Below are 25,716 nucleotides of genomic sequence, written 5' to 3'. Positions count from 1 at the left end.
GAGCAGCAGTGTTCTGAACCAGTTGAAGCTTATGGAGGGATTTTTGGGGGAGACCATGCAGAAGAGAATTGCAGTAGTCAATATGGGAGGTAACAAGACTGTGGACAAGAATGGGCGTACACTGGGTGGAAAGAGAAGAAAGCAATCTGTTAATGTTGCGTAGATGGAAGTAGGCAGAACGGGTGAGATTATTGATGTGAGATTTATAGGAAAGTGAACCATCTAGGATGACACCAAGGCTCTTAACCTGAGGAGAAGGGAAAACTATGGAGTTATCGATGGTGAGTGAGAAATGGTTCGCCTTCAAAAGGTTGGATTTGGTGCCAATAAGGAGGATCTCAGTTTTATCCTCATTGAGCTTTAGAAAATTAGAGGTAAACCAGGATTTTAACTCGGATAGACATTCTGAAAGGGAGGGAGGTGGGAGGGAGGAATCAGGTTTGCAAGAGAGATATAACTGGGTGTCATCAGCAAAACAGTGAAACTGAAGATCAAATTTACGGTAAATGGTACCTAGAGGGAGGATGTATATTATGAAGAGAAGAGGGCCTAAAACTGAGCCTTGAGGTACACCAGAGGTGACGGGGAAGAGACGAGAGCGGAATGATCTTAGTTAAATAAACTGGGAACGGTCGAGGAGATATGATTGAAATCAGGCGAGGGGTGTGTCAGAGATGCCGAGAGAGGACAGTCTGCTTAGAAGTACAGAGTGAGAAATGGTGTCGAAGGCTGAATTCAGATCTAAAAGGACCAGAATGGTGAGAAGACCAGAGTCAGCTCCGATTAGAAGATCATTAGTGACTTTAAGTAGAGCAGTTTCTGTACTGTGACATGAGCGAAAACCAGATTGAAATCTCTCGTAGATATTATTATTAACCAGGTGTAAATGAAGTTGAGCTGCAACCACTTTTTCGAGTATCTTAGAAATGAAGGGTAAATTTATGAACTTGAGTGACATTGGATTCTTAACCCGGAGGGTTTAATATAATGCTGCCCCACCCTTTGCATCTATAATAACTGCAGCTCTACTAGGCAGGCTTTTCACAAGTTTTATGAGTGTTAATGGGAATTTTGACCATTCTTCCAAAAACACATTTGTGAGGTCACACACTGATGTTGGACGAAAAGGCATGACTTATAGTGTCTGCTTTAATTCATCCCAAAGGTGTTCTGTCAGGTTGAGGTCAGGACTCTGTGCAGGACAGTCAAGTTCTTCCACACCAAACTCCATCATCCATGTCTTTATGGTATTTGCTTTGTGCACTGGTGCGCAGTCATGTTGTAACAGGAAGGGCCATCCCTGAACTGTTCCCACAAAGATGGGAACATGAAATTGTCCAAAGTGTCTTGGTATGATGAAGTGTTAAGAGTTCCTTTCACTAGAACTAGACGGCTGAGTCCAACTCCTGTAAAACCCATTCCATGAATCTCTCTACGTGCTGTTCTTGAGCTCTAGCACTTGACTGTGCATAAAGTTGGTGACCTCTGAGCACCAAGCACCTCTGCATCCGCTGACCCCGCTCTGTGATTTTATTTGGAATACTACTTCATACCTGAGTTGCTGTCGTTCCCAATCACTTCCACCAACAGTGTATTGTGGAATATTTAGTCGTGAGGAAATTTAATGACTGGACTTGTTGCACATCCTATGATGGTACCACACAGGAATTAGCTGAGCTCCTGAGAGGGACACATTCTTTCAAAATTGGAACACCTGAATTTAATGACTTGAATGGGTGAGTGACTATTTATATAGTCTATTTTTGTCATACATTTTTGTAATAAATAGATGGCAACCATTTGACCCGGTAATGTGTGTCCACTACTTCAATGTTCCACTGACATTGTTTCCATGTTATTTAAACTCATTATACAGTAAAAGAAAGCTTGTTTCTGTGACATAAGATTATAGATTGCCAGTTATCATCCACATGTGTCATCTGCCAGTTAACAGTGGCTGCTGTCTCCATCCATTCACTTTTTAATGAGCGCTGCAGGGCTCAGCGTTATTGGACTGTTCAACTTTTATGTAGCAAGATGGAGACGAGAGCTTTGCACTGTGGGTTGTAGGCACCAAAGAACTGTGTAAAATTGTACATGTTTTTACTATTTGGGCAAAGTCCAAATGTAATTTACAGCTTTGTTTATAGATGTTATTTCAAATGTTTCATTTTTCAAAGCCAATCACAGCGGTGAAAGAGTATGATGTACATTTATCAGCTAAATCTCTCACAAATAAACGTTATGAAATATGGTTGTTGAAAGAAGCAGGCAAAGCCTGAAGATACCGCAGAGGGCAGAGGCTGATATTATTGCTGTTCTTTATGGCGTTATTTTATGAACGATGGTAAAACTTTAAAGAATAGGTTATCTTTCGCTCTGCGCACATTACAGATATCACAAACACCAAATCCAAGTTGACAAAGCAGTCAGTGTGAAATGAAATACAGAAGCATTCAAGACATTTTTGGGGGGGTTCTTGGTTTCTCTGATCTCCTTTTTATTATCTATCTATCTATCTATCTATCTATCTATCTATCTATCTCGTGTTGTAATAAGATAATCATGTTGCAAGTTAAATATTGCGTTATGTATGGTATCATAGGAAACAGCAATATTTACATTCTAATGACAGGCTGAGAGATACTCATATCAAACAGTGATAACAGGAGACAAGAGACTAAGTAATATAAAGACCAGTTTATATTAGTCATCCAAGTTATCGTTATAGATTCCACAGTGCTTCTTAACCAAGTGTAACACATTTTATAAATGTCATTTACAACTTTACAATAGCCGTGCAGATAATGTTCATAGATTGATTGATTTACACACCACTTATTAATCAATTAGTAAATAAGATTCATTATTATTCTATTGTTAAGCAGTAAAAAAAAAAGTACAAAATAAACAAAAATTAATTTATCCTTTATTAATGATGGCTGTTATAAAGTGTCACCAAATTATCTTACATCAAATACACAACAAAAGTTTTCATCGCTTCATCTTTTAGCCACAGCAGATCATCTACCTCCATCTCACCCTATGTCTAGCACACCAATGCTCCTTTTCTCTGCCCATGAACATCCTCTGTGGTCTTCCTGTTTTCCTCCTGCCTTGCAGCTCCCTCTTCCACATCCTTGTTTGATATATCCACCGTCCCTCCTCCTCTGTCCAAACTATTTCAGCCTCGCCTCTTTTAACTTTATCTCTAAACTGCTCAACCTGAGCTGTCTCTCTGATGTACTCACTTTCTATCCATCCTTAAAAGTAAGTTTTGTTATAACATTTCTAAAGTTTCATCATTTATTAGGGGTTGCGTAACTGGTTTTTAAACTGCATAAAGTGATGTGTTATTTCTTCTTTTTTTCTTTTTTTTTTCTTTTGTCTGTAGCCAAGCTCATACTCTGTCTCCTTCCTCTCACAGCTGAACAATCCTTATTAAAATATACCCCGAGTACCTTTGTGAATAGTTCCGGTTCGTGGATTTCCTCACTCAGGAATTCACAGTCATTTGCGGTGAGTCTGAATATATGTCCCCAGGCGATTGCTAAAGCACCCCTCCAAAATGTCCACAAGCTGAAATCACCGAAAGCCTTCTTTGAGTGTCTTCCCAAAAATATACATTTTCTTGGATATTGTATATTTTTGTTTAACGGTGATGACATTCACTTCACAATCTGGTGGCAAGTACATGCCAGCATCATCAGAAATTAGCTGGGCGAACCATCATGGTTGTCATGGTAGCGATCACATTTGGACCCTTCCAGTAGTACCACTTAATACTATTGTAGCGAACCACGCTGGAGGAGGCAGGGTAATATATGCCGTTCAGGTTGGACGGACCGCAAGCGTCAAACCACCATCCTGCAGAAGAGGAAGTGTGGCAAAAAGTTCAAGGTAAAAGTCAGAGTTAATTGAATTCAAGCTCATGAAATGTAACACCCAAATGTACAGCTGTAAGTCAGCAGTAACTTTATACTGGCGCAGAAGGGAAATGAAATGCACTTCAGGACATTTACAAGGGAGTGGATATCGTATTTTTTTTTTCTTTACAAGACGGGTTATGAGGAGAGACAGATTGAGATGATGTGGGTTGAGCGACAGCAGGTGACTGATGCAACGTTACCTCCTGACGCGAGCTGCGCACACTTGCAGGTGCAGCGGTCATTGTCTCTGTCCTTGGTGCTGAACTGGCTTCCAGCGTGGGAGAGGCTGCTGGTTCGTCCAGCTGTGCCGCTGAAGCCCTCGGCATGAAGGCTAGAGAGGAAAAAAAAAATGAATATAGAAATTCAGCAAAAAAGCTCAGCTGCAGGCGCTCCTATTCATTATTTAAAGCCATGTTGGGCAACTTGTTGGCAGCTGCAAATGACAGTGAGTGGAAACTGCCCCTAAACTGGCTGAAGCTCAGTATCTCTAAAGTAATCCAATCGTGTTCTGCTAAACTGAACACGGCACAGTTGTGTTTACTAACCCGGCTTGTCTGTATTTCAATAATACCACAGGATACCAACAGGATGAGGTTGACGAATTGGCTTCTTACTGTTCACTTTTCCTTTGTCGAACTTTGATTCTTCACAGCTTCTGGCAATATCTGACTTTACAATTTGGTTTTAGTAAACCGCTTCCTAAAGAGGGCACAATCCGATGTTCCTCTCTTTCACCGTTCCTTCTTCTTATTAAGAAACTCTGTAAGAGGGGGTGTATTTTTGGATGAAAGCCTGTCAAGCTCGTCATTAAATTCAAATAAAATTTGTCAATTTATTATTTTACAAAGATAAAAAAAAAGAAACAGATGAATAGAAATATGTAAAGTTATATACCACAATATAATATCATATCCTTTTTATCATATGTACAGTACGACTCCAGCATTCCTATTGTTACCCCATTGTTGTCTCAACATCAGTATAAAAAGTAACCTAAAGAAGTTCTCATTATTTTTCTTCCATGCTGTGCTTTGTGAAGCAGCGGCGCCTGTAAGAAATCTCTATCCAACTTAAATTGATTCGCTCAATTATTTTCATACACCAGCCCGGCAATTGGGTGTGTGTGCGTTTCTGCGTCTGATTTCGCATCTGTGTGTGAGAGTGTGTGTGTGCGCGCACATCACGACTGCTTTAAAGAGAGCAGACAAGGTCAGTCTCGCTGTTTGGCATCTCCTCTGCCCTGTCATTTTGTCTAGTTAGTGCCACACTCTCCCCTGAGTTATGTGACCCCCCTCTCCTCCTCCCCTGTAGCCTGGGGCACGCTGTCTGTGAGGACTAAGTGAAGAATCCTCCTCTTGAATTTGTAAGTTCACCACAGGGCAGGACAACACATCGTGAGACGAAGGGGGGGTGGAGGAGATAATGGTGCTGGTGCTGGGGGGGCAGGAAAAAAGCTAGAACAGCACAGAGTTCATTAACAGAATTTCAATTAAATTTAATTACTTTTTTTTGTTCCCCAACAATACTCATCTTAAACTTTATATTGTGAGGTATAGTGGTGCAACAATATAGAGAGAACCCAACTGATCCGTGAGCAGAACCAGGTTAAGCCGTCTGTCACGACCAGTCAAGATGTGGGGAAAGGTTCAGCCATGCATGAGGATGGGTTTTTTCATGCTAATTCAGTGATGTGATGCAAATTAGGACCAATCAAATTAGTCAGAATGGCAACAGCAAGCTTACAGAATATGCTACTGGAAAGAGTGGCCTACAGAAGGTGTCAGCTCCTCCAGCACCCCCGAAAAACATTTGCATTAGCCATGACTTCCAGATGTGTTTTATTTTTTTCTCTTTTCCCTCAGCTATTATACCAATACCACAGACCACAGGCTAACCCTTTTCAAGGTGACTGTCTTTTATATTGTTATTGTATGGCTTAATGACAGAGATACAGTTACACTAAAAGAATGTCGACTACTTTCCCTGCTATAAGTGCAGCTATTCTTGGCTTCCTCGAAGGGAAAGGTGGTCTGTCATATCGATGATTAATGTATGAATCTTGTTACTGAGTTTTAGGTGAAGACCTTGATGCAGCTCTGGGGAGTGCACCGAATGCACCGAGGATGAGAACTGCTCTGGCTGACGAGCTGCATAGCACCACAGTTCCAGCTGGGGAGTTGCAATAAAAAAAAAAACAACTCAGCTTCTTCGGGGTGCTAGCTGAATCTGATGCACATTGAACTGGTTAGACAGAACGTGGTTATATGCACTCAGGTGCTTCAACTCACACAGTGTTAGCCTACAGCTAAATGTTGAAAGGCTGCGTTTCATCACGCTAATTATGGGGATGAAACTCAGGCAAATGCAATTTTGCTGCCCTATTAGGCATCTTGGAAGCATACCTCCACATGTGATTATGATTTGTCATCTCTCAGAGCATCAATCTCCATAAACGTTCCCCAAACAAGGGCAAATTCCTGTGAATTTCTATCTAATCTAACCTCATATTACATTTCTGTCTGTTTTAGAAGCTACATGGCTTCGGCATTCCCACACCTCACCCCACCCCGGCCCCCCCACACACACACATAATCTTGTTAGTGATTGCTGGGTTACCAAAGGGCTTCGTGTGAGTTGTCAGTTTCTGGCTGCGAGCAGGTATTGCTTAGTGTTCCTGTTATACTCTAGTGGATGTGGCTCCCTTTGGGGATTTTCAGGGGGAAACAGCAGGTGCATTGATGGGAAAAGAAAAATAGAGGCAAACTAAAAGTGCCCGCTTGCCCTCCACTTAACTCATCATTTTGAATGACATTCTTTTAAAACAAAAACAGTCCAATTGCTGCCTCCACTTCAGCGGTCGCAGATTTAAAAAATGAACACATAGAGATGAATTTTAACCGTTGATAACGGCTTCTAATCCGAGAGTCCCGCGCCCGCATCAAAGCGACAGCTGAAGAGGTGTCACCGTACCGCCATTATAGTGTTCACAACAGACAGCTCTTAATATAGCACTTACACTGACTTCTGAAATAAAACACCTTCATTAAGAGCCGATTCATGTCATGTTTCTGAGAAAGTGGGAAAAAGAAATAATTAAATTAAATCAGAGTGTGGGTGTTTTAAGTGGGCATGTTGTCAAGTCTTGCCCAATCATGTACTAATTACCAAGTCATTCAATAAGACAAGAAAAGCATTGCTGCAAGCTAGAGAAACACAAGTTACAGTTCATGCTTTTTGGTTACCTGTAGTTTTTGTCCTCTCCGTCTATGTAGAAGTGGTCATAATGCGAATAGGCTTCATTCCCCTCTCTGTCTCTTAGCTGGACATGCAGACTGTAATCCTGGGAGCTGGTCAGCTCGTGGATGATATCATTCCCCAGCCAGTGTTCCCCAGACGACTCTCCAAAACCCTGGATTAGACACAAAGAAAAAGACACAATAGAAAAAAGAAAATATCCTAACAAGGGGGGGGATGCTTTTATCAGCAGCCTGCCAAGTATGTTCAGAGTTAATATGAAAATGGACCTCAATTTAAGAAGTGAAACATATGATTCTGATGGGCTAAGACTGAATAAAGGAAGTGAAATACTCAACTCCCAAAGCTAAAGACCGGTCAGCTGACATGTTAATTTACTTCAAAATCCCAAAGCACAAAATCTCCACAAGCAAATGTAAAATACAAATTAAAATAACAGTTGGCTTTGTGAGTTTGTAGGCTGTTTGTTTGAACTTTAGACCTGGACAATAACAATATTTTTATTATTATTGATAAACAGCAATAAATTATACAAAACCTTCACACACAAACACACTCCACTGCCTAAAATATAACACTGGTTGGTAGTTCGATCCCTGGCTGCTTCCCAGTCTACATGCCAAATGATACTTGATACTAAACCCTGACTTTCTCCTGATGTGTTCATTATGGGAGTGTGTTGATATAGATAAAAAGGCACAGGTGAGCGTGTGTGTGTCTGTGTGTGTGAATGAGACAGGTATAAAGTGCTTTAAGTGCTCGAGGACAGTTGGAAAGCGATATATAAGAATCAGCCCTGCTCTCTATAGCATTAACAATTTAGCATTAGCTAACTGCACTTCATTTCCCAGCACTGTACAATGTAGAAGTTGTGCAACAGTTAGCAATGGCAAAAAGTGAATAATAGCTGGAATTCATAAATATTGCAGACTGATATCAGCTACCTCACACTGAGATCTCTGTGCATTTATAGGCTTAGCAGCCATTTCTTCTCTCATTATTTTACTGGTGTAATGTGAGAGACCCAGCCGGTCAGGCACGAAGAACAAGAAAACCATCATACAAAAAGTCAAATAATGATGTCTGTGCCCATAAACGAAGTTAAAATAAACAGATTTAGGCTTGATCATAAAGTAAGACAGCACATTAACCGCTTAAACAAAAAAAAACAACAACCCAAAAAATACAAACAAACTCGGTCTACACTGACCCAAACTGATATAAACACACATGAATCAAGAAAACAGGCCAGAAAACTGACTCAGCTTAAACACACAGTGGGGAAAAAATCCTAACAAATAAATAGTTAGCTTAATAGCCACTGACATAACTACTGACATAATCATTGTTAAAGGTGAAGAGAAACACCTACCACAACCAGAAACAGCTGCAGGTCTTCTCTGCATGGCCACTAACGTGCAGCTAAGAGTCAGTCAAAGCAAACAAATAGAGTTTCTAGAGGACCCTGTGTCCCTTAAAACCACCAAATATCTGTTTGTGCTGGAACTCACTATCCTTAGCAGAGTTTCCTGAAAAATTAAAACAGAGGAAACTCACAGCGTACTCATTAAAGTCCTTTGGCATGGGCTAGAAGACCTGTGAGGATACAGAGGTGCACTGTAAGAGCTTCATAGGCAGTCTAACACGGCCAGTTTGTCCAGTGAAGATTCGGGTAGTACTACCAAAATCAAGTGACCTCCAGAAACATCAAGGCGACATTGCTCATTACAAACATTACTTTTAAATCTGATGGTTACAGTAATTTTAGTATTCACTGTACTGTATAAACTATAGTCAGTTATTTCACTTTTCTAAATAGCAATTGCCTTTTCCTTAAATCCTCAGTGGCACAATTAAGCCCAAGGAAAGCAAAGAAGAGGATGCCCCAAGCAGATATGGAGGCAATCTTTCATGGATAAACTGAAAGCTGCCGACCCAATCGCCAAAATAACTTTCAGAGAGCACAGGATGTGATGTGGAGACAAACTGTCTAAGTCCTATATCCCATAAGGAGTAAAGAGGATTAAACAAAAGTAAGGAAATAGTGAGCGATAGTGCTAAGAAGAAATAATACAAATAATAGTCTGTAACTGAGCACAAACTGCTAAATATGGGGGAATGAAATGGCTTGCAGAAAAGCCCAGTTTTGTCAGATACCATCTGTGTGTCACCATGAGAAAACACCGGGCGTGGGTCTGTCGTGCTACATCTGCCATGCGATTCTGAGCCATCTCCTGTTGGGCTTCAGCCCAAAATGGGAGCACTTCAGAAGTGAGGCATTTGGTCTGCACAGGTAATTTATTTTTTATTGACCACTGTTCAATGTTCAATGCAGTTCCTGTGTCTGACTTGCTGCCCCCCTTGTGTGCTCTTTGCAAAACAACCCCAATGAAAAAAAACACACACACACACCGAGGACTGTTTCGAGGAGGTGAAAACAGCTCGGTGCAACTCGGCCAGGTCCATTGAATTCCCAGGGTCAGCGCTTGGCACATCCCGTCCTTTCGTGACACATCGGTCTCACTTTTGTGGTGCTACATAACTGACTGGGTTATGCTACACGACTGGCTTTAAAAAAAAAAATTGTTTATGTCTTAAATATAAGTTACCTTGTTTCCCTGTCAAACTTGCTTTTTGCTGTGTTTTTTTTTTCCCAAATAAAGAGCTGTGGAACATTTATTATCTTTCCAGCAGGTCTGGGTGCAAAATTCGATGAACTCTGAGACAACCTTTTTGAGAATACTGTGTGTGGACCAGGGCAAGTGAAGCATTATGGTTCATACGTTATCTGGCATCTACAGGGGCCCCTGTCCTCCCACGTCACAGCTGGAGCCAAATATTTATCATCCACTTGTAAAAATATTGTCCTTCAATAGTTTTTAAGGCGTTTTTTGTTCCCCTCTTTCTCCCACTCTCTCTGTTTGCAGTCACACTCCGCTATGCATTTAATTTCCAAACCGAGCAATGACAATTGATTTCTTGGCATAGGTGAAAGACAAATTGCTCCTCCAGACAGTCTAAAATCCCAAATTTGTTTTGTCTGTAAAAGCTTTACAAGCACTGGCTTTTCTTTTCTTTTTTTGTTGTGGAATCAGAAAAAAAGAGCATTATTTAAATTCCAAGCAAAATGAAAGCCAAAGGTGCTAAAACATGCTCGATTCCCAGCCAAAGCGCTGGAGCAACTTCACAGTCTCTCAAGCGCAATTGTATTGTATCCAGTTTGTTTTAGGGTGGTCTTTGCATTTGGAAATTCGGTTTCTTTCATCAACGCACTTATATCCCTGCACAGGAAGGCTTTGGGGAATCTGAGGATGGATGCAAATAATAGTGCTGCGTGACACGTGAGTGTGTGTGTGTTTGTGCATTTTTGTTTATGTGGATGTGTGGGAGTATGGCTGGGACAGGGAGTGAGAGCAGGTGCAATAACATGGGGGGGCTGTGGAGAACATAAGGGCGGCCAAATACAACAAGCGCGGGTCACCCGGGATCACAGGCGAGCTGCTTTCCCTCACCTCTCTGTGTCAAAGCACCCGTGGAAAGTTATTGAAACCTCCTGTCCAGTCCTGCAATACTGATACCATAAGACCTGAGCTTAAAAGTGGCCCTGCCATCTGGCTGGGGAACCCACCGTTTTGTAATCCCTCCACCCACGATGGAAGTCGACGGAACCGTTTCTTCTGTGCTGAATCACCGTCCAACCCCCGCCTCTGGTCTTCATATCACAAAACACCTGCAAATAGAAAACAGCTAAAACAAGCTATTATTCCCTAGGGGTGAGTGTCTACAAGAAGTACATTTGAAGTGCTGTGCAAAAGCTGTTCCATAGTCTTTAAAGAAGACCTGTTCTTGGTAGTCCAAGAACTACCACATTAAGTCCCCTTCAAGTTTGTGCGTGCGTCAATACGTTTTTATCCAACCAAAGAAGCGTCAGAGCAACTGCAGCTGATACAGAACATAGAGTATTTGCCACAGTGATTGTTCTCTATTCAGAAGAGGCAAAACATTCATTTGGACTCCTGCTTCAAGCCACCTGGTGAATGCCGATCCTGTATTCCCCACCAGCTGCTGTGAGAGCTCTCTGGCTTTTTATCAGCTAACTGCTTGGCTTTGTTAACCAGCTTGTCACTGATTGTTGGTTGGCATTAAGTTGGTGCAGAGCAGATCCATTGGAGATGATTTTTTTCAAATGGCAGTAAGACTGAATGAAAAGAAAGAAGTCTGATGCTGTAAATTCGAAACAATCAACTAAAAGAGTCTAAAATGCAGGAAGTCCTACAGCAGATTTACTTTGCAAATAAGTATTTAATTTAATGACATACAAAAGTATTTATTTTATATTCAAAAATGAAAAAAAAGAAAGTTCTAAAACATCTTAATAGTCTATGAAGTATCAGTACTATATTGATACAAATGATGAACATATGTCAGACATTGAGTATTCCCTATGTTTCCCATTTTAAACCATCTGAGACTGACGTCTAATCTTTCCTGAGTCTATGTATCCTTAAAGAGGGATTAATCTGAAAATGTCACTTCTTAAGGAACCAAAGCTGTCTACACTAAGTGAAGAATTGACATGAAGAAATAAAGCACACCACAGCCTCTCTGTTATTTAAAGCATGCCTCGGAAACCTCGGGAACTCTGCGTCTAAGGTTGTCACAATGATACGACCCAGGTGGGAAAGAAAAAACTTCACCTCACCATGTTCTCTTATCCCTTGTGTAGCAGCTGAGGAGGAGGCTTCTGCGTTTCTGGTTACACAGTCTGCTTTCTTTCTTGCTTGGCTGCAGGTTTTTCCATGGATGTTTGGACAAACTAATGCAAATTCATTTTACTTGTTTGTCTCGTGACAGATCTTGAAATCTAAACTTGTCCAGGGACTTACTTTAGATATCTGAGGTATTTAATTGGACCTCTTCCAGCCTCCTTCAGGTGTGCTAAATGAATTTCTCCCATGGGTGGTAAGATTAGATACTTCAGTGATTCATTTTAATTGAACGCTTGTACTCACTATACCTCAAAGCAGTGTTGGACTAGTGTTCTTTGGCACTATGTCTGAATATCTATAAAATGTTGTCTCCTCAAATTATAAATGTTGTCAGCGACAGTTGTGTTTCAGAAACAATCTTACACTCTGGAATGTGGATACAACCAATAGTTGCTTGAATGTCTTCAACCAACCAAACCTCAATTCAGTTTTATTTATATAGCACCAAATTACAACAAAGAGTGGCCACAATGTGCTGTATATCATAACGACTCAGAAAGCCTCAGCAATCAGGGAACTCTCTTTGAGCAAGCACTTGGTGACCGTGGGAAGAAAAAAAACTCCCTGTTAACAGGAAGAAAGCTCCCAAAGAACCAGGCTCAGGGAGGGGCAGATCAGTTGAGGGAGAACCGGTCACGGCATATAAGCATCCACAATGCAGGTTAATTTTTTTTAGTAAGAAATTAAAGTGTTCAGATGGTTCCGGGAATTTCATTTACCCTGAAATACACAGCAGACCAGCAGTGTTGTGTGATTATACTCTGGCACATTAGGCCAATGTTCTGACCTTAAAGGCATCACACCGAATACAAAAACAGGGTCTTGAAATAGAATTCTCAATTTAAGTCATTTCCCAAATGTGGTTGTTACTCTGATTTAGACCAGATTCATATTTAATACTCCAAATAGACTTGTTATTGGCCAAGAAAGGCATGCCAGGGCCAAATCCATTACAATAAAGCACTGGAAGCTCAAGGGTCATTAGGATTTTCAAGAAAAAAAATAATAATGACTTTATGGTCAATGTGATAAAGGGACTTTCTACGAATGGAGTTCTCAAAAACAAACAGAAAAGAGACACAAAAAAGGAAGAAAAGAAGAAAAAAACAGACCCTTAACTATGTGGTTTTGTAATCATTATCATCATTCACAGAGCCTAATGGATGGCCCGCTAAATCTGCTTCATATATCCAGTTTATGCATTAAACATGTATTCTTGTATTCCTTTTGTCTGTAGAGAAAGCTGGCTTTCGGCTTTGAAAATAGGGCAATTTGTATGTGCCCCACTTTTATGCAGCCACCCAGCTTGCCAGCCACATTGCGACTTGAATTAGATGGCGTAGATTGAAAGCAGCAATGATTTCACGAGTACTAACTTGTATCAGTGGAAATGTACACTGGCCCCAGTTGGCAGGAAACACATGGCACCAGTGCCTAACACCTGGCTGCCTTGCCCACAGGAAATAAAGAGGAAGAACAGGGGGTGGGGGAGGGGGGCAGAGGCAGTAGGAGTTGGTGCCAACAGCTAACTAGACTGAAAATAATGAATAAAACAACACTGCTTCAGCCTGTCTTTTTTGCCCTGTAAGGCTTTGAGAGTTAAGATCCCCAGAATGCTAGATGTGACTCAGAATATGAATAGCCTGCTGGTGGATGTCATGGTTGACTTACCAAGGGCTAGTTACTTGAGATCAGTAGAGGTACCTCTTAGGCTTTTCTGACTTTGCATTCTGCAGTGCACTCTCGCTCACCATAAAGCCTGCAGGGCATAATGCTCCTGTTGCTTATTATTTTAGCTCTCTGTAACACAGCATGACATCTCCATCACCTCTACACCAAATCCCTAGTATATTACCATGACATCAGACTAGTTTTGTTTTTTTCTCCCTGTATTTATTGCAGCTCAAAATAATGACTCTGGGTTGGGGAAAAAAACTATAAAATTAATCCAAGTTAAAATAACTCTAGTGTTAAATTGTGTGAGACACACAGACCAAAAGAAAGTTTCATGTCAGAGTCGGTTAGGTGATATTTGCAAGAAAAGGCCAGTGGCCTTTAAAGTCTTACTACCTTGACAGTCTGTGTGGAGTTGTGGAGGCGTATGCTATATATTCCACTTTCTTTCACTCCAGATCGCAGGATCTCTGCACAGTCCCTGAAACTAAGCGGCTCCTCCTTGGGCATATTGGAGATTTCTGAAGAAACATGCAAACATGTGTTTACAGATGGCAACCTTACGGGTTTTGCACACAAATCCCAACCCCATATGTGAGTTCTCTCGCAGCTTTACACTCTGCTTTAAGCCTTTTGTGTCTGCAGTGTAAGCATGTACATATATAGCATGTCTCAGATGTTAATTACAAGCTGCCTTTGGCTATATTTGTTTAGAAATTGATATTTATAGTGCCATTTGCACAGTAAACTCACTAAGGCTTACCATTGCAGTGATTGGCCACAGCGAGCAGCTGCTGCACAGTATCTGTGAGCATGGCCTGCTGTCTCTGTAGTAAGGTGCTGTTAAGAGAAGAGCTGCCCAGTTCGTGCTGAAGCTGGCTGACCAGTTGGCTCTGCCTCTCGAGAAGCTCTTGAAGCTGCTGCTTCTCGCTCTGCAGACCTTTTAGCTCCCTCCCATACCGACCCTCCAAGGCTAAGAGCCTTTGTTCCAGAAAACTGTCAAAGCAAAGAAAGAGAAAGTTAATTTTACTTTATACTTTATAGAGCATTCTTGAAAAGAGAGGAAAAAAATAAATGAAAAATACATCTGAAGCAGCACTAACACCATTGTTAAATGCATATTGTTTGGAGGATGAAGATTAAAAGCGTGGGGGGGGGTGCAGAATCCATCCATTCAGCATTTACCTTTCACAGTGGAGACTGCACAAACTTGCACATTTATACAAGGATGACTAATAGACATCAGCTCCACAGTCTCATTGGGCTAACGTCATATAAACACCTGTACCACAGCAGCACTCGCAGATGGCCTGCATGCTAAGCTGCTCGATCATAGCAATGAGGTAACAACCTGATTGCGTGTGTGTGTGTGTGTGTGTCTGCGTGTGTGTGTGTGTGTGTGTGTGTGCGCGCGCGCGCCACACAAGTGGCACACCCCCACGTCCAAATGAGCACCATAAATCCCTGCAGCTTGATCTTTATGGCTTTGACTAATGAGTCTGCAGCAGTTATTTATTGAAACAATCCAGCCACCTAGATTGAACAAGCTACTTCTGAGCTCCGTGAACACGCAGATGGATCTTCAATCTCCCACTTTAGGCAGCAGCTCAGTATGTGGCCGGGAAAGAAAGCTGGATCAATCGAAACCACTTTTTTTTCTTTTCACTCACTTCCATTTTATTTTTTTGCTTTGTGGGAAAACACTCGATGAGAAATTGTTCTCCATTATGGGCGCTTTGCTTCAATCACAGTGCAAAGCATGGCATAAAGGCAGCACAGCAATGTTTCAATGATTGTGTAAGTTGACGGAACATTTCTTGTGCGACCTGGGCAATTATACTGTTCTGGTTATGATATTCTGCTATTTACTATTATTATTCTAAAATATACACTGGTACTAGTCTTGCTGCAGTGTGCTGTACTTCCTGCCAATACTAGTTCACATGTAATGCCTATGAAAACAAACATGCCTCTCTGCCCCTTCTTAGCTTGGCAGCAGTTCAAAAACTGGCCCCATGCCCTTAAGGCTCAGCAGCAGTAGCCTCATCCAACCAGTGGAGCCCTTATTTCCCTTTCATTCCACAGCTGCCTCACCGCAAATCTGCTATTACATTTCTAATTTCATGCACCCTGTCATGGAGTTTACCCTTGTCAAGACGGATTCATTTATCTACACGTCCGATCTGCGTCACCATCTTGAAAGATGAGGGCCGAAGGGCAGAACGGGGGGTCGAGCGGGGCCAGATGTGTAACAGGTGCTAGAACGCTGGAGGACTGTGTTCTCTGTTGGTCACACTTGGTAGAGATGGATGGAATGATAAACAAGCGGATAGAAAGAAAGAAAGAAAACTGGCTGCCTTTCAATCCACCCAGAGCCCAGCCCTTAACCTCCTGGCCTTTACTTGACCCTGTGTTCCTAGAGAGAAGAAAGGGAAACCCCTCCTAACTGCACTGCCCATTTACTAGCAAACACACACAAACACACACGCTTATACAATGCGCATTATGTCTAATTGCCCTCTAGTTCACAATTGATGAGCTCATTCAACATATTTCTTTGCAGTTGCAGTATGGGAAGGGCCAGTTTATGCATGTGCATATACAGTGCATTAATCTCTGTGGGGCTTTTATAGTCTCCCTTTCAAAATACCCATGAAGTGGCCTTTTCCTGAGAAAGCATTCTTTTTCAAAGGAGTATTTGCTTTTTTATGTTTCATCTTATTTCATTAGCAAAGGAAAAACCGATGAGGAAAATAGCACGAACCAAGTCTTACAGACAGATTTTTAAAAAATCAAAGAAAAACTCATTATCGCACGTACAGTTTTAGGGAGGGTTTTACTGATGAAGCATTTTCAAGTGCTCTAAAATGTGCTCTAATGTCTTTTGAGAAGTGTGTGTGTGTGTATGTGTTCTCACCTGTTTTTATCACTGAGGCGAGAGATCTCTTGAGTCTGCAGAAGTATATGTTTCTCCAGCCGGTTAGTGAAGAGTGAGTACTCAAGTAGCTGAATCTCCAGGCGGCTTGTCTGGTTTAACACCTATAGATTGATAAAAAACAATAAGCAAGAAAAAAAATCTATCACACATTAAAGAAGATTGAATGAGAACGGTGAGAGATGTGGAGTGGAAAAATAAAGGGCGCTCGCCGGGAATTCATAAAAAGGACCCTTGGGGATAAACTGTCCATCACAAAGCTCGTGAAATTGCCTTCTTTGATCTTATAATCAAAACTTAAGCAAGGATGATCTCATGTGCACCTGTGACATGTTTTGAAGTCGCGGTTAAAACAAAAACTTGAACAAAGCTGCTCGGATTATTTGCACAGGTTGCAAATTTTATATAAGCTTTGATAAGAGAGAAAGAAAGCAACGGGACCAAAAACAGCCTGGTCTGTAATAACAAAATCTGTGGCATAATTGAAGACACATCTGTGTTGTGCTACCAAGCTTTGTGTTTTAATTGGCTTGTTGTCAGACGCAAAGCTCGACTCACTGTGTCAATCAAGAGCCTGCAGGACCAAATACCAGCTGTTTTAGAGCATTTCCCGCCACCTTTGGGCATGGCTTCTCAGCAGGTTACATCTGATTTACATTTAATTAGCTGTTCACCGAGCATTTCCCAAGTGACATCATTTGTTTTTGCACGGGTGTGGCCCCCACAGTTTTTCATTTGGACTGGCTGCAAATAGGTTCACTCTGGTCTTTGCTGATAGGCTTACCTGGGTCTCAACATCTGTCAATTTACGAGTCTGCTCTGCTGATTGGCTGAGGAGGTTGGTTCCCATCTCGAGCATGGCAGCTGTCTGGGTGTGTACCGCAGTTCTCTTTATTTCCTCCACCCCGGAGCGCACATTCTCATTGATGAAGTTCTCCAGCTGTGGGGAGAACAGGCTGATAATTTTCTCATTCTGTGTTGGTAATAATCAGATTTTATCCATGCACTGCATATGAAGGATGGAGGTGGCCACCATGAAGTCACCCATTAGTTTGTGGAAATTGTGAAGCCTCAGTATTAGCATTTTAATTTTATGGAGTCAGAACCACCACATTTAGACCAGAGGGAGTCGAGTGCTAAGTTGTGAGCAAAGTGATTGGAAACGACAGAGGTGAAGACTCTCAAACAGTAGTTGACTACCAGCTACAGCTGCCTTTGTTGGCAGCTGTGGTCAGTAAATAGCATAGGAAGCTGTGTGTATGGCACATCGGTCAATCAACAGTCACAACACTTAATGTAGGCCTTGCAAAAATCCAATCCATGCAGTTGCGAACAATAATCCTCAGATCACTAGTAGCCTGAAAAGGCTCCTGAATAAGAAGAAGAAAGACTTTAAACGTGGGGATGGGAAGGAACTGAGGAGAGTTCAGAGGGACCTAAGAGTGAAGCTGAGGAAATGCAAGGATTCCTACAGGAGGAAGCTGGAGGTTAAAGTTGAGCAGAATGAGAAGAATGACAAACAAATCACTGGTTTTAAGGTGACAGACAGACAACCAGTGAGCAACCCGGAGAGGGCAAATGAGGTAAACCTTTTTACCTCATTTGCAGGTTTAGTTCACAGCCCTCCACACACACTCACTACCTTTACTGATTTTTTTTCCTTTCTCCTCTTCTTCCCCTTCCTCCCCCTACTTAACTAAGACTCCTGGCCTCCTCCTGGTGCTTGCCTTGTGTCTGTGATCCTGATGCCATTTATGACGCCATTTTGAAGAAGGAGTAGATAGCAAACATCCTGTCTGGTTCCTGCACCAGAGAAGTCAACACTATCAGAGCTTAAAGACTATCGAGCAGTTGCCCTCATAGTGCAACAGAAGTACTGGAGAGACTAGTTTTGGTCCTATTGAAAATGCATGGAATAACTCTTGGCCTCCCACAGTTACATACAGAAGAAATCTAAATACAATCATCCACATACTGCAGAGGGTTTACTCCCATCTAAATAGTAAGAAGGATCACATCCCTTGATTTCTCAAGTGCATTTCATACTATTCATCCACTGCTACTGATGAAGAGGCTCCAGGAAATATCAATGAACATGTCCACCATCTCATGGCTTACTGACTACTTGACAGGCAGGACACAGTAACAAAGATTGGGCTCCGTCTGATTTGGTGGTGTGCAGCACTGGTGCCTCACAGGGTGCTGTCTCCATTCCTGTTCATCTTGTACACCTCAGACTTTCAGTACAACTCTAAGTCATTAAGTGATGAGCAGGAGGAGGAGTGCAGGACACTAGTGGATGACTTTGTTGTGAGATTTGGAAGAAATCTTTCACTTCTTTGTGTTATTAAGAGTAGAGAGATAATGATCGACCGCATAAGGAAATAGATAGCTGCATGGCCCTGGGGCAGGATCTGTGTTCAGATGAGCACTGTATTTACTGCCAGGCTGTAAAAGGTTATTTTAGTGGCTAAAGTTGAGCATTTTAACACAAAAGTCTATGAGGGCTTACTGATTTACTTGAAGCTGGCCTCAAATGGCCACTAGGGGAAATGCAGTTTTTTGACAATTCATTTTTCAGTCCCAAGGGATTGCTGCTTGATTTCAGCAGGCAATATGCTTTATGTATTCACTAGGACATTGATGCAGTATGAAAGACTGAACCTTGAAGTCGTGTGCCCTTTTTTTTTACCTCAATCTTTTCAGACACTGTGATGGAGTCACAGAATTTAGTATCCCCGGGGCATTTGCAGTGTATTTCCACTCATCTATCCATCCATCTACAGGTTTACCTCAGGCCAATCACCTAACATTCATAAAATGATGGAATATATAGGCATTTCAGTGGGTATGCAGAAAGAGAAGCGAAAGCATATACTGGGAGTTTGACATCAAGATATTCATGAGCAGGACTTCAGGGATAGTCACCTAAACTCTGTAATCAATCACAAGCACCGAGAAAGAAGCATTGGCTAAAACCCATCATATGTTACACCGGGAGTAAAAATAGGATGACATCCATCTTGTTCCAATAAATAGATTTTCTTATTAATGTGGTCTGTTTGAGAAAACGGCATCAGGAAGTCCAATTTCACTTTTTCTACTGTGAATGATACAGTTTTGTTTGACGTTTAACGGGCAATGGCCTGTGCCTTTTGCAATAAAGCAGAGTAGAATATCGAACTCGAGAACATTAATATTTATGATTTTTCTGGGGAGAAAAGATCAGACTGTACTCATTAAACCACACAAGTGGAAAATTAAGTCTCTAAGGAGAAAGCACTCAAAATTATCCAGCTAATGAGTGGCTATCCACAAAAATCGAAGGGAATTCAAACCAGACAATTGTTTGTTTGGTGGTTTATTTGTTTGCTTATTTGTTTCTTCGCCTAAAAAAAAGTGCGGAGGAATGGGGTCATTATAATTCATTTTCTTTCTATTAAGTTTAAAAAATACTAATTCAAGTGGGATAATAGAGATGAATCTGCACTCAAACTGTTTGCTTGCTAGTAATCTTTCTCTTTGTCTCTTGAACTTTCCCATTCTTTTAAAGTGTCTCCCTTCAATCTTTCTCTGTAAATCCCTCCCTCATATTTTACTATTTTAGGACAACTGAGACAGCAGGGGGGGAAAAAGAAAGAAGGAAAATCCCTTCATAATGAAGGTTATGAAGAGATTACCAAGCGGATTAAAGCAGACTCCAAAGAAGAACCAAAGATCCCTGCATCGTAATCAGCCTTATGCATTCAGGGCTGCTATCGGCCTGCCTGTCCAAAGTGTTCCTATTACATCCTTTCTTCCAGAGCTCAATTCAGAAGTCTTGATGTACTCCATCCCCCTTCTGCCAAATGCATTAATTGCTGCTCTGTCGCTCGCTGCACTATGCAGCCAGATAAATTGCTTTTGGGATGTAACATAATTCTGTTTTATTGTGTATACGAAAGAGAGAAGGGATCGGTGCTGAGAAAATCATAGGACTTCCCTGATATCTTAATTACTGAGCAAATGGACGCGCTTGTTCTTGGTTACAATTGCAGAAGGGAGGGGAAACATGCGTGCACGTTGTTTTGGCAAATGACGATGATAGACGGAGGCACAACAGGATGGGTACGACTGCGAGAATGGAAATAGTGATTTGACGGCCATATCAGTGCAAAAGCAGAAATCTAGAGGAACTTCTGTGTGAAACTTTTGTGACTTGCTCTTTAATCATACAGATTTTTTCTGCCACCACCTCTATGCAATGGAAGAGACAGAGAGTCTGTTTAAGCTGTGCAGTGTACAAAAACTAGATGCATTTCACACTGCGACCTGTTTTCACAGCAGCGACGTCTGTTAAAATATTTGCACCTGGTTGACACCATGTTCTGTAGGTTTAACAGGGCAACGACAAAGAATATAAATCAATGTGGCTGCTGATTTTGTTTTTCACCTGGGGTAGGCAGTAAATTATTTCACCACTTTGTCAGGAAAAAAGCAGACACATCCACCTGATGAATCCAGACTTTTTGATTTTTCATCATGTTATTCACATCTTAGTAGTTAATAGATGGACTGGCAGCAATGTTGAACAGCATTAGCTCAACTGTGGTCCCAGCAGATCTGTTTATCTCCAGATGTGGGACAACTCCAAACCACTTTGCAACCCACCTCTACATCAGCTCCACCCTTCATCCTGTGTTTCGCTTAACCTGTGGTGTATCTGTTGTCACTGATATCTGCATTATTATCTGCTGCAGGGTGATGTTCATCTCTCCATCTTATGCTCGTATGTATGTTTTTCTAATGATGGGTCTGCTACCAAGAACAGAAGCATGCTACCAGATGTTAGCTAATGCAATATTTTTTTAGGGATAGGTATATTTTTAGAAAGTCCAAAAATGCATCCCAGTAACTTCGGAGATACCCTGAATTTTCCTTTAACACCATGACAACACTAACCTTTGTAGTTTTGACTGCAATGTCTGGATCTATTACTGGATAAATCGGACAGCTGGGGTCCTGACATTACAATTTAGCTCAAAGCACCAACACAGCCAGTAGCATGAGGGCAGAATTTTATTCTTGTCTCGGTGTCCCTTTATTTATTGCTGTGAGGACTGCCAAGACACCCACAGACTGTGGTAAAGAAAAAGAAAAACTCAACTAAACAAAACTGCAGCATAAGTGAAACTGTGTCTTTGTAATTGAGATGAGCACTTAAGATTTAATAATTCAGCAGTCAGAATCAGACCACTTACGAAGGAAAAGTGTGTGTAAGTCTATGAAAGTTAATGGAGCCCAATCGAGTGATGTAAGTAATGTGGTAGAAATACTTTGGTTTAATGAAATATTGAGCAGCCAAAATATCAGGTCACCAGTGGTCAGCTAGCTACCTTGATCTGTGCAATATTTCTGCATTAGCATAATAACCACAGCCTCTGAAACACACTAAGAAAAGCAGCCAAGCCCTCAGGGCAGCAGAGGGCAAAAGGGACACGATGGGGGTGATGTTGGGGGTTGTTCCAAAAGAAAACAAACACCAGTTTCTTCTTGGAAACACCAGGAGGAATCTGGAGCATTAATACAGTCCTGTTGGACTTCACTCAGAGTTTACTCTGTGGAACATGGTGGATTAGTGTGTGTGTGTGTGTGTGTGCTCCTAAATCTGTATGCGTGGGTGTGTGTTTTCTTTCATAGGGTTTTGGTAGAAAGCTCACAGTAAGGGTCGTAGCATCCCAGGGGAGCTTTGAGGGAGATCGTAGGTTTCACAGAAACACCGACACACACTCATACATGTGCCTGAAGCTCTTCCAGATCCATACCACCACGTTCCTCCAAAACCTGCAGAATGCAGATAGGCTTAATGAGCCTCACAAGGTGCTGAAAAAGCTTTGCCATCTGGGGTCAAAGTTCAGCGTACCCTTGTGCAATTGAAAAGAAAGGTCTCTCTAGAGTAATGCTGTGTTTTTGTTGAAATCCCACCTACAGTTTGATCATTTATGCATCAGTTTAGTCTGCTGGGGGTTACTTGTTGAAATGTTGGATCGTTTAGTTTCATTCCAGACGTTATGTGGAGGATGTTGGCAACGGAGCGCGATGTGTGTCAGCAGAGGCTTTTCTGTACATGTTGTGGGACTGTTTTACTGCTTTTTGTTTATAGCCGCTTATATCACATCTCTGGTGGAGAAAGTGGAAAGTTAGAGTCCAAGATGAGTACAAGATGAGAGCAGCATGTGAAGATTTAAATTCTACAGTTCAGCTCGAGCTTTGTAAACTGCAGGCAGGAATAATATACGATACGCGTGAGGACAAAGTGTTTTTTTCTTCCTTTTTCCATATTTCAAACACACACGTATATATTTATAATATGACCCCACGAGATGCTTCCTATGGACGGCGTGACTGCAGTTCATAGATGGAGTATCACGCAGAGCAAATACACAGGGGTATATCAGTGTGTGCTTTTATGTGTGTGTTTCGATTCCATTTCAGGTGAACGTGAGCAGAATGGGAGAAGGTTTTGAGAGCTCATGATCGATGAGACACATTCATCACATCAGAGGTGCGGATAGAAATGACAAAGTTGGATGGAAAAGAATTGTCAGGAGGGAAAGGAAAGAATTAAAAATGAGTGTATATGGTGGGAAGGGTGAAGTGACAGCAACGGAGGAAACATTTTGGCATTCACAAAACCACATTTTCATATCCTCAGATATATGTTTGCACTCAGTCGGCCAGTCTAAACACCCAACACAAATTCTTATAATCAAACTGAGGATTAACGCATACCATAAATATACTGGCGGAGATGGAGACGAGAATAGACAGATGGGTGGAGAGGGGTGACCTGTCAGTCACTCACTCAGTCAGTCTGTCCAAAACAATGGCCCAACACTGATTCCCTGCCCAGATAACCTCAGGAATGGAAACTCCACTGTGAAGCCATTTTACATTACATCATTTCATTTTACTCAGTCATAATCTGAGTCAACCGGAGCTACAAAGGCTAACAATCCAATGAGGACAAAATGTGTCCAACACCATCTTACTGAGAAAGGATGATACTGTTTTTATGTACATTGGGTTTGGTAGAGAGAGCATTTGAGTTGACTTTGGCTCCTAAATCCACTAAAACATGAGTCAAGAGTAGAAGTTTTGTATACTTGTTGCTCATGGGGGCGAAAACACTCATTTAGAAGGTTTAACCATGTGAGACATATTTGGCATGATATTATAAAACTTTTTTTTATCCATTCTTCTTCCACTTGCATGCAATAGGGAGTTCTGACATCCCAGTGGTCTTAAATTCAGACACACACTCATACACTAGGTATTGTCATGGAGCCAGATATCCATACAGCAAGCATCCAGGAAATCCCAGCTAAGCAGTGAACTTATCAATAATGAGGGCTTGTCAACAGATGTTATCGGATGGAGCACTCTGTGGACATCCGGTGCTTCTACAGCATTTAGTTTGAAGATCTGTGAGCTGAAAGCGACATTGCAAAAAAAGACAAGAAGAACACGGTGTGGCAGGAGGAAGTGGTCGCCTTAGTCAACAGTTCAGAAACCTTACCTTCTGCAGCCACTGAGTGTTATTCTCCATGGCACTCTCCAGACTCTGCAGCTTCCTCTCTTGCCAGGAAGGCCTCTCCTTTTGGGCCTTGCTCTGCTTGGTTTGGCTTGTATCGGGCTCGGCCTCAGGTGGGGAGTCCCTCTGCAGGATATTTGTGACCTGGAAGTCCTTTAAGGGATGGCAGTGTTCCACCTCAGGGAGGATGAAAGTGTAGCTGCAGGGGCCGTGCTGCACACGGTGCTGCTGGCGCTCTGAGGCAATCGCGATGGCCAGCACATAGGCCAGGTAGGTGAAGGTCAGGGCCAGCAGGCGGCCCATGTCAGGGTCAAGAGAGGTAAAGGGATGGGAGAAGAGAGATGGAAGAAGGTTCCACCACACCTGGGAGAACTGGCACTGGAGTGAGATCAATTTCTCCTTTTGCCCTTTCTATATTTTTCTGTCCCTGAATGCTCTGCCTCTGTCTTCTTCCTGTATTCTCAGTCCAACTCCTGCTGCTCCAGCCTCTGTTTTATCACTTTCACTTGTCCTCTTTTGGCTGATCCTCCACTTTGCTGCTGCATCCAAAAGTCTTTCTCCAGTCCAGTTCGTAGTCCAGCTGTTCTTTGTGAGGGGTGGATACAAAAACACACACACACAGGAAAAAAGGCAATTGTTTCCTATTGTAACTCCAGCACCCGGCCAGCCAGCACATGCAGCTCAGCCCAGGAAGCCAACAGCAGACTTCCCTCCCACCGTTTATCTCTCTTTTGAAAAGTTTCTTTCCTCACTGCCGTCTACTCAAGCTCCTGGAGTCCATACATTGGTCTGGATGAGAGAGGGGAGAGGAGTGAAGAGAGGCCTGCTTCAGGATGTTGGCTGAAGCGGTAAAGCTCTTAAAGCAGTAGAGAGAGAGAGAGAGAGCTGTGTACCTCAGCACACACACCTCTTGAGCACATAATCAGTCAACCACCCTTCCCTCTTTTACTTTCTCCCTCCCTCTTGCGCTACTCCTGTTTGCAGGGGGGTTAGAAGAGGAAGCTGCAAAAATTACACACAGCTCACCACAAGAGCCAAAAAACTAGGAACTCTCTTTGAAAACCTTTTGCTCCTTCTCATTCTCTCTTTCCTTCTCTCCACTTCCTGTGTCTTTTTAATTTAAAACCGTTTTACTGGCATGTCAATTATTATTTGGTAAAGAACATGTTTACCTGAAACTATACAAAAAAACTGACTATGTCAAATTCTTATCTTTTGATTAGGAATCACGTTTGTTATGTTGCAGTACTGATTAATACTAGTTTGGAGTTTTCAAACCCTGCAGTACGATGACTGTTTTGCCTTCAGTTGTTGGCCAAACTGATATTTGCTCAGTCTTTCATTTAGATTATTTACAATCTAAATGAAACATGAATTCTTCTAGCAGAAACAAGCCTATTACTATGGCTCTGCTGTAAACATGCATAATCAAAAGAAGAAGAGAACATTTTGGACATTTTCTCTTCCAGGTGTACTGGAGGGTGTCCCACCTTTGGACTTCATTGTCCTTTTGCACCTGTATTGTTGAGGTATTGACATGGAGTTGGAGCTTCAAGGTGGTTGCTACCTGCCATGGTGGTA

The 25,716-nt window shown here is 41.9% G+C and overlaps 1 protein-coding gene across 1 annotated transcript; it reads right to left on the bottom strand.

Annotated features, from left to right (window-relative positions):
* Positions 1-3,382: 3,382 nt before the first annotated feature.
* Positions 3,383-25,192, bottom strand: angpt2b (angiopoietin 2b). The gene is made up of 9 exons (XM_040020304.1): positions 24,121-25,192; positions 17,347-17,502; positions 16,545-16,666; positions 14,391-14,623; positions 14,024-14,148; positions 10,813-10,914; positions 7,172-7,338; positions 4,130-4,260; positions 3,383-3,867 (listed from the first exon to the last, which is right to left on the bottom strand). Exons 1-9 carry the CDS (start codon positions 24,436-24,438, stop codon positions 3,707-3,709), a joined length of 1,515 nt encoding a protein of 504 aa, XP_039876238.1. The 5' UTR covers positions 24,439-25,192; the 3' UTR covers positions 3,383-3,706.
* Between the last annotated feature and the right edge of the window lie 524 nt (positions 25,193-25,716).

The sequence above is a fragment of the Simochromis diagramma genome, unplaced genomic scaffold (assembly GCF_900408965.1).
Source record: "Simochromis diagramma unplaced genomic scaffold, fSimDia1.1 OVJJ01000753.1, whole genome shotgun sequence".
Classification (NCBI taxonomy): Eukaryota; Metazoa; Chordata; class Actinopteri; order Cichliformes; family Cichlidae; genus Simochromis; species Simochromis diagramma.
The sequence above is the reverse complement of the archived record's forward strand: the minus strand, read 5'-3'. Positions and strand labels throughout refer to the sequence as shown.